Below are 9,028 nucleotides of genomic sequence, written 5' to 3'. Positions count from 1 at the left end.
AAAAAGAAAGGAAGGAAAAAAGTATAAAGGAAAGAAAGAAAAAGGAAGGAAAAAGAAGAAAGGAAAAATAAATAAATAAATAAATAAATAAATAAATAAATAAATAAATAAATAAATAAATAAATGGGCTTTTTGTGTTGTCGAATTGTACAAAAGGCAGGAAAGGCAGTGTTTGTGGACATGCTTTGTGGAAGTAGGGAAAGGGAAGGAGGAGACTTGCCTTCACCTGGCAACCCCAGAATCCCAGGCTTCTCTGTCTTATCAACAGTCCCAACACCCTCAGTAGTGGAGTGCCTGCCCAGTTTCCAAAAGACCCCGAGCTCCATCCCCAACCAAAACCCGAATGAAAGATGCATGGTTTTTAATGATACATGCAGTTTTATGAATATGGTTTGTGAGGTTCTGCTGGATGCATTTCTGTACACCATGTGTGTAGTGCCCACAGAAGCGAACATTGGGTCCTCTGGAACTGGAGTTACAGACTACGAGCTGCCATGGGGGTTCTGGGAACAGAACCGAGCTCCTCTGGGCAATCATAACCCCTAAGACATCGCTTCAGCCCCATAGTATAACTTCTTTTTAGTAAGTGATATTATTCCCACTCCCACCCCTAGATAGTTCATCTACAGTAGTAGAAATGCGAGAACGCAGCGTTTCTACAGACTTATTCTGTTTATTCAGAGAATTTCTGGTGCTTTTAAATTTAGCTACTGACTGGGCGTGGTGGGCACACTGTTCATCTAAGCACTCTGGATGCAGACGCTGGAGGGTTTCTTTGAGTTCCTTGCCATCCTGGTCTACATAATGCGCCTGTGTCTAAAAAGTAAATAACAAGTAAAAACAAGCACATCAACCAAACTGCTCATTCTTGAGCCCAGGCAGTGGCACTTTAAAAGTTCCCACCCCAGTGCTAGTTCGTACGATGACTCCTAAAATCCGACGCTCATTCCCAGGAAAGAGCCCGGGCTGGAACCTGGGCATTCCGGAACGCCGAGAGCCGGAAGCCAGGACGCCGGAAGTCGGGCGGGCACTTCCGGCCACAGCGCAGAGCGGAGCGCCACACTCAACATGGAGAACGTAGGCCCCCAAACGTGCTCAGGGCTGCGGGGGCCTGCGCACGACTCGCCCCGCCCCTGCCTCTTTTTGATTGGAAGAAACAGACAGTCGGCTTTGTTGTCTTGGAAACTATTGGCTAGCTGTGCAGGCAATCTCCGCGTCACCTGCTCTTCAGAACAAGTAAACAAGAATTGCTCAAGATGTCGTGGGGAGCGGGACGTCTTGTCCCGTGGGGACGGCGGCCTCGGGGCCACTGGGTCGGGGCTTCGGCGTTGTCCGGTCCATACACCCTGCGGGGCCCCTCAGGCTAGCAAGATGGCTGCACCTTCATTCCATCCCGGAGCCTTGTGCAGGGCCTTTCCCGCACTTCGTGCCACTCCACTTGTGCATCTGACACAAGTGGGCAAATAGACGCTTCTTTTCACTATGTTTTTCTTTATTCCAAAGGTCTCATACTGTAGATCACGTTGGTCTCGAACTCGCCTCTCTCCTGCTACCTCAGCCACCACGATTATCCAAAATCAACACTTACTTGGTTTTTGAGCCTGGGTTTTAAGCACCCTAGGCTCAACTTCCAGTGTAGCCAAGGGTGAACTCCTGATTCATCAGTCCCCATCTTCCAAGTGTTGGGATTGCAGCTACCACACACACACAATACTACTTGATACTGCTCTGGATAGCTTTAGAGGAAACCCACTGAAAAATACAGTCCTATTTTCCCATTTCCTGTCACTAACACCTCACTGTTGTAAGCTTGGTTAACTCTTCCGTGTAATTTTTCTGCTTTTAGCAGGAGTGCAAGGCTGAAAAAGTATCGTAAGAACAACGCACCAATCTGGAGGGGACCTGTGGCCACCGGTGGGGTCTCCTGGCTTCCCCCTACAGTCTGTGCCAAGAGTCTACATTACTCTTCTCCTCCCTAGCCAGGACCCATTGGTACACAACCCTGCATGCCGGCGTTCTACTTTTCCCATGCTCGCACTTCCCTTACTTTTCCCTTTTCCCTCTCCTTTCCTTTTCGGTGTCTCTTTTTCAGGCGTCCCTCTCTGCTTACACACACACACACACACACACACACACACACACACACACTACTTAAACCTAGGGTCCACATGTGAGAGAAAATATGTGGTATTCATCTTTCTGAATCTGGCTTACGTCACATAATAGAATTTCCTCCAGTTCCATCATTTTCCCACAGACACCGTAATTCCATTACTCGTTATAGCTAAGTAGAATTCCGTTGTGTACACGCACATTTTTTGCACCTGTTTCTCAGTTTCCCTCTTGGGGCTGTTGTGAACAGAGGTGTTCCGGACTCGGTGTGGTGTGTGAGTATCTATCCCTGTGTCCTGTGGACTCAGGAGTCCTCAGGTCTGCATCCTGGAGTGTCGTAGCTACATACAGATAGTTCTGCTTTTAGATTTTTGAGGGACTCAGAGACTGACTCCCATAGCATCTAATTTCCATTTCCAATAGCCCTGTGCAGAGTGCCACCATTTCTTTCAAATACCCCAATTTTTATCTGAAGGTTTGGAGAAAACTTGGTTTTATGTAGAGGTATCCAGGCACTAGAGATGTATACATTTTATGTACTATTTAGTTTTCATTTTGTGTGTCAAATGCTAGGCCTAATCGGAGTGTGTTTGTGCATACTCAACTGCATCCCACGCTGCTCTGGAAGCCTGAGTCGGCTTCCCAAAACACCACTTTCAGGATTGCGTCATCCTCCGAGGTCCTGGCTCTGTCTCCTGATTCATCTTCTGCTCCTGGCTTCTGCGTCTGGCCTGAGCCAGCCTCTCTCCCTGCTCAGTCCCTGCTTCCTGGCAGGTCTTTGCTGCCCTAAATTTGGTGTATGCCATTGTCTGCTACCGGCTTATTTTGCTAAGTTAGTACTTAGCAATTACCTGCCTCCTCTTTCCAGGACATTCTACCTCCTGTGTTTTTCTCCTAGGTAACTTCACTTCTTTTTTTTTTTTTTTTTTTGGTTCTTTTTTTCGGAGCTGGGGACCGAACCCAGGGCCTTGTGCTTCCTAGGCAAGAACTCTACCACTGAGCTAAATCCCCAACCCCGTAACTTTACTTCTTTATATATGCATATATTCTTCTTTCTTCCTTGTAATTTTTCCTCCTTTTTTTCTCTCTTCCTCCTCCTCCTCCTCCTCTTCCTCTTCTTCCTCCTCTTCCTCCTCCTTTTTAAAACAGGGTGTAATGGCCGGTTGTGTGTGTCACCTTTATACAAGCTAGAGTCATCAGAGAGGACAGAACCTCAGTTGAGAAAATGTTTCCATGACATCAAACTGTAAAGGCATTTTCTCAGTATCATCGAGGGAGGACAGAGCCCATAGTGGGTGATGCCATTCCTTAGATGACTGGTCCTGAATTCTATAAAAAAAAAAAAAAAAAAAAAATCAAGCCCAAAGCATCATTCTCCATGGCCTCTGTGTCAGCTCTTGCCTGCAGGATCCTACCCCGTTTGAGTTCCTGTCCTGACTTCCTCCAATAAGGAACTATGATCTGGAAGTACAAACGGAATAAACCCTTTCCTCCCCAACATTTTGGCAATGGGCAGGCAGATTTGTTCTTTTTTGAGGCAGGCTGTGACCTGTATCCCAGGGAATTGGTTGCCAAAGTTTTTGGTTTGGTTTGGAGTCACTCAGAGATTAGCCACAACCATGAATAAATTATGGGAGGAGGCTTTTTATTTCTGGCATCTGGACCGATTGGGGTCTGAACCTGAGGCTTATAGAGGCAAACACCATAAGTTACATGTATTTGTGTACACAGGGTGTAAATCTAACATATATGTCTTGCAGTCTTCCTTTTGAGCAGAGTAAGCCAGTTTGATTACAAAAACAGAAGCAGCTGTTAAGTATTATGACCAACTATGTTTTCATTGTTGTTGTTTGCGTCTTTTGTTTTTTTCTTTTTCTTTTTTATTGGATATTTTCTGATCACCTCCCCCTCCCCCTTGTTTGTTATTTTTCTGAGGCAGGGTTTTTTTCCCCCCCTGTGTAGAGCCCTGACTGTCCTGTAACTCACTGTGTAGACCAGATTTTCAAACTCATAGAGATCCACCTGCCTCTTCCTCCCGAGTGCTGGGATTGAAGGCGTGCGCCACAACACCCGGCTATGACCAACTATCTTGCTGGAAAGGAATGTTTTATAAGAGCAGACAATTTAAGAATACTCTTTCCCCGGCAGTGGGGGCACATGCCTTTGATCCCAGCACTCTGGAGTCAGAGGCAGGTGGATCTCTGACTTGCAGGTCAGCCTGGTCTACACAGTAAGTTCCAAGGCAGCCCGGAGCTCCACAGAAACCCTGACACAAAACCCAAACAGGCCAGCCAAACAAAAAGAATAGTGTTCGGTGTCTGGGGATTTAAGGGAAGTGAGCTGCTGGGATACAGAGCCTGGGCAAGCTGGGGGCTTATACAGTTTTGCTTTTTGGTCTTTCAAACTGAGTTAAGCCTCTCCTTTAAGTGTAGCGTTAACCGCCTTTCATCCCCGCGGCTGAGATTGCAGGAGCATGCGGTCACGGCCGGCTTTGTTTTTGATTTGCGATAGACCAAGATGTAAACAGAGCGAGTGTCACTCTCTGGAATGGAAACATGCGCAGTAGTGCCCAGCCTAGCCCGCAGCTGTCGAGGTTGCTGCTGATGCAGCCGCCAGTCCCTTGCGTTCCCTCTCAGCTTCAAGTTCCTCGTTCTTCCGCGTGACGCCTTGTTTGTTTTTATTTCACAGACTCGGAGAGTAAACACACCCCGCCCCACCCCCGCGTGCTGCTTGCCACATCCGAACGGTGTTAATAATAAACCATAACCTTTGCCCTGGAATAGTGTGTCCTCTGAGGGACAACATGGGACTCTGCATAGAAGGGGCGGTCATGATTATGATGCTGGGGAGAAAGGTGCGGAGTCCCCATAGATTGGGAACTGTGTACTCCAGGGGACACCCCTACTCCCTCCCCACGCCCTGGAAGCCAGTGAGGAGATGGACTAGAATGGAGGTGAGGCAGAAGCTAGGGCTAGAATGTGAGGAATGTGACCTGGGCAGGAGGAGTCAGTGAGGTCAAGGGGGTCGGGGATACCTTCCAGCAGGAACTCGCCGGCATTTTGTTTACGTTGCCAGGCAAAGGACCAGCGTCAGCAGACACACACACACACACACACACACACACACACACACACACACACACACACACACACACACACACACAGCCCATACCAGAGGGGTTCAGCTTGGAGCGCACAGCAGCCCAGGGACACAGCCGCATGCCCACAAGGAGCTTACCCTCCCCCAGCGTCTTAACACACGGGAAAAAGAGGCAGCGTATGCTCTGCTACACTTTTATAGGATGGTAATATTATCGTGTAATTTAAGCCTTTTTTTAAAAAAAAAAAACTTGAAATCTTGCCGCGTAGCTCAGGCTGTCCTGAAAGTCCCCATCTTCCTGACTCATCTTCCTAAGGTCTAGAATTTCAGGCCACCGTGGAGCCTTTGCTTAATGTTATTGTTGATCAATCAACGAATGAATTAGGTAATATCTGCTTGCCTGTTGGGAGAATTTACTGAGTGGATTTCTAGGGGACACAGGGTCTCATGTAGCCCAGGTTGGTCACGAAGTCACTAAGTAGCCAAGAGTGACCTTGCAATTCTGATCCCCCTGCTTCGATCCCCCAGCCCCAAGTTGAGATTAGAGACCGGCACTCAAACGGCTAATTTGAATAATCATAATCATAATCATAATAAAAGATATTGTTATATAGGGTCATGAAGCGCAGAGCTGCGGAGAATATACCAGACTACTCCTTTCCTGAGAGGGAAGTTTCTAGATGCCTTGTGTTGCTCCGGAAACGTGAGCTGGAGAGCAGGTTGGGGACACCAGAACTCCCACCTCACTGAACACCAGACCTTTCCTTTGCAACCAAGGCAGCAACCGTGGCAAGTTAGTTTAGATGTAGTGTTGCTAGGCAACAGTAGCTTTGGTTTGTGGTTTCCCTTGCCAGATTTTGTTCGTGGCGGGGCCACCACCTGTGCAAAGGCCCTGGCGCGGGGTGGTTGCTAAGGAGCCTCGTTAGCGCAGTAGGTAGCGCGTCAGTCTCATAATCTGAAGGTCGTGAGTTCGATCCTCACACGGGGCATCCTGCATTACTTTTTGCTTAGGGCAAAACTTCATTCGCAGCAAACGGGGTCAGAGGTGGGACTTGTGGGAGGGGTGTGGTCATGCTAGCGGCGTGGCTTTCCGGACCCGAACTCATCAACCCTCTTTTAGGGAGCAGCTGGACACCTAGATTTCCGGTCCAACGTTCTAGGGGCGGAGCCTGGAAATAGGCTGCAGCGCCATGCAAGGGCGTGGCCCTAAGAGAGGGCGCGCCCACACATAGGGCGGGGCTAATGTGGGAGGCGGTGCGAAGAATCTGGGTGGGGCTTGAAGGGTGTGGGCGCGTCTAGGGGCGGGGCCTACTTTCCTCTTGGGGCGGAATCTTTGTGGGTGTGGGGGTCTAGGGGGAGTCGGAGGGCGTGGTTACGCTTTGGGGTGGAGCTTGAGGCTCCTGCAGCCGGACTGCGGCCGCCTCGCCGCCTGCGCAGAGCGCTGTGCGTGCGCGCTCGCTCGCGTGCGCGCGTCCGCGGTAGTGACGGGCATGGCGGTGTGTGCTCGGCTCTGCGGCGTGGGCCCCGCGCGTGGGTGCCGCCGCCGCCAGCAGCGCCGCGGCCCGGCCGAGACTGCGGCGGCGGACAGTGAGGCGGACACGGACCCCGAGGAGGAGCGCATCGAGGCGGGGCCGGCGCGTTGCTCCCTGCTGGAGCTGCCTCCCGAGCTGCTAGTGGAGATCTTCGCGTCGCTGCCCGGCACCGACCTGCCCAGCCTGGCGCAGGTCTGCAGCAGGTTCCGTCGCATCCTGCACACCGACACCATCTGGAGAAGGCGCTGCCGCGAGGGTGAGCGGGGGCATCCCATGTCGCCGGCACTCGGCCGAGGCAGGAGCATGGTGCGAGTTCCAAACCAGGCCTGCTGCAGAGTAAGAAAACCAGACAGCCAGCAGGCCTGGGCTGCAGCGTGAGACCCTGTCTTAGAAAACCAGTCGAAAGGCTTGGGCTGCAGAGTGAGAGACCCTGTCTTTAAAAATCCCAGCCCCCCACCCCACCCCCAAACCCCACAAACCCCACAAACTTACAGCCCACCCTCCCGGTGCAGCAAGAATGAGGACGCAAAGCGGTCACAGTCCCATTTGGAAGTCCATGTACACGCAGCACGGTACTCAGCCTGAGTGTTTTGTTGGTGTGTGTGTGTGTGTCCTGGAGCCTTGCTGGTGAAGGGAACTTCAGGGATTCCACTGTCTGCATGCCACACAGACTAGTGACCGGACTGTGGACTTCGGCATTTTCTGTCTTCTCGCCACAGTACACCGGAGACTGCTTTGTGCATTTTGTAGAAATCCAGGGGTTTTACGTCCGTCTTCTGGAAAATCTCAGGTGGTTGATCTTCGTGGTCCTGCACTTCCCAAAGTGGGATTGTGGGATGGCAGGCTGTGTGGGGTTTCCCAGGTCCTCCCCGCAGCAGGGTTCTTGTGTAATTTCACGGTTGACATCAGAGATCTGGCTTGTCTCCACTTAGCCAATGTGGGAAGTTGGGGTAATTTTACCCCAAATCTGAGTGGGAGCGTTTGATGGCAATGCCCCTCCTGAGGGGCGACTTGGGTCCCGGCTTTTATAAGGAGAAGCTTGCAAAGCCCTCAGTCCTGAACATGGCTGTTTGGCATATCTGTTGGCCCATGTTATGCCCTGTTTGTCTTTTGTCTTACTTTCTCTTGTGAGGATTCTCAGTAGTAAGTAACCTTTAGTCGCACAGGATAGGTGAAGTTTGTTTCAGTTTCTCCCTGAGCACTGCCCTGTGACCTGTGTGACTTGTGTGTGTGTATATGTGTGCGTGCGGGGGGGGGGGGGGGCATGCATGTCTGTGGAGGTTAGAAGACATCTGCTTCTTCTATGGCAGTGATCCTCAAACTTCCTAATGCTACAACCCTTTAATACATGTTGTGCTGATCCCAACCATACAATTAATTATTTTGTTGCTACTTCATAACTGTAACTTTGCTACTGTTATGAATTGTAAGGTAAATATCTGTGTTTTCCAGTGGTCTTTGATATCCCCTGTAAAAGGCTCACTCAATCTCCTCTATGGGTTCAGGTGATGGAGCCCAGGTTGTTGGCCTGTGCAACAAGGGCTTTCTTTTACCTGCCAAGCTGGCTGGTGTTCACCCGATGCTTCGTGTGTGCACTTGTGACACTCCAGAAGTGCTCTCCATTGCCTGGCTGAGCTTGTGCTGATCTTGGGGGAATTGTGGGAGGTCGGGGTAGGTCATTGCTAAGGCCAGGATCACAGACTTTTGTGAAACTAGAGATTTCAAAGGGGTGCTCTGGCTATGCTAGCGGAACTGGAGCTTGGGACACACTCAGAGTTGTGAACAGAAATGTATAGAGTCCCCTTGCCAGTGTAGAAAGTGGTGAGGGAAGCTTGAAGGGGTCTCTTCTAGCCCCCACTTCCACTGCTACAGATCTGCACAGTTTGGTGGGACTCCAGAGCCATGAGTACAGAGTAAATCATCTCGCCAACACCACCAGAATTCCAATTTTGAGAAATTAAAGGCTCAAGAACCAAGTCTGCCAAATATTGGTGTTATAGGTGTGAGCCGCCACACCTAGCATAGAAAAGATTTATTATTATTTTTATGTGTGCATGTGTGTGTGTGTGTGTGTGTGTGTGTGTGTGTGTGTGTGTGTGCGTGCATGCCCGCACATGTGATTGCAGGTACCTACTGGCTCCAGAAGAAGGGATAAGATCCTCTAGAACTAGAGTTGCAAATGGTTGTGAACCACCCCCATGTGGACCACCCCGAGGATGCTGGGAACCAAACTCGGTCCCCGAAGAGATCAGTTCATGCTCTTAACTGCTGAGCAATCTCTTTAG

The 9,028-nt window shown here is 50.2% G+C and overlaps 1 protein-coding gene and 1 non-coding gene across 3 annotated transcripts in view; both read left to right on the top strand.

Annotated features, from left to right (window-relative positions):
* The first annotated feature begins 6,127 nt into the window (after window positions 1-6,127).
* Window positions 6,128-6,200, top strand: Trnam-cau13 (transfer RNA methionine (anticodon CAU) 13). The gene has a single exon. It is a non-coding gene; the product is annotated as a tRNA-Met (tRNA).
* A 451-nt stretch (window positions 6,201-6,651) lies between these two features.
* Fbxo31 (F-box protein 31) overlaps window positions 6,652-9,028 on the top strand; it is a 31,238-nt gene continuing 28,861 nt past the window's right edge. For both annotated transcript variants that reach the window (NM_001044259.3, NM_001414926.1), the window contains exon 1: window positions 6,652-6,999. In NM_001044259.3, coding sequence (NP_001037724.2) covers window positions 6,702-6,999 — 298 coding nt within the window. In that variant the 5' untranslated portion in view covers window positions 6,652-6,701. The remainder of the gene's footprint in view (window positions 7,000-9,028) is intronic.

The sequence above is a fragment of the Rattus norvegicus genome, chromosome 19 (assembly GCF_036323735.1).
Source record: "Rattus norvegicus strain BN/NHsdMcwi chromosome 19, GRCr8, whole genome shotgun sequence".
NCBI lineage: Eukaryota > Metazoa > Chordata > Mammalia > Rodentia > Muridae > Rattus > Rattus norvegicus.
This window is presented reverse-complemented; position numbering and strand designations above follow the sequence as displayed.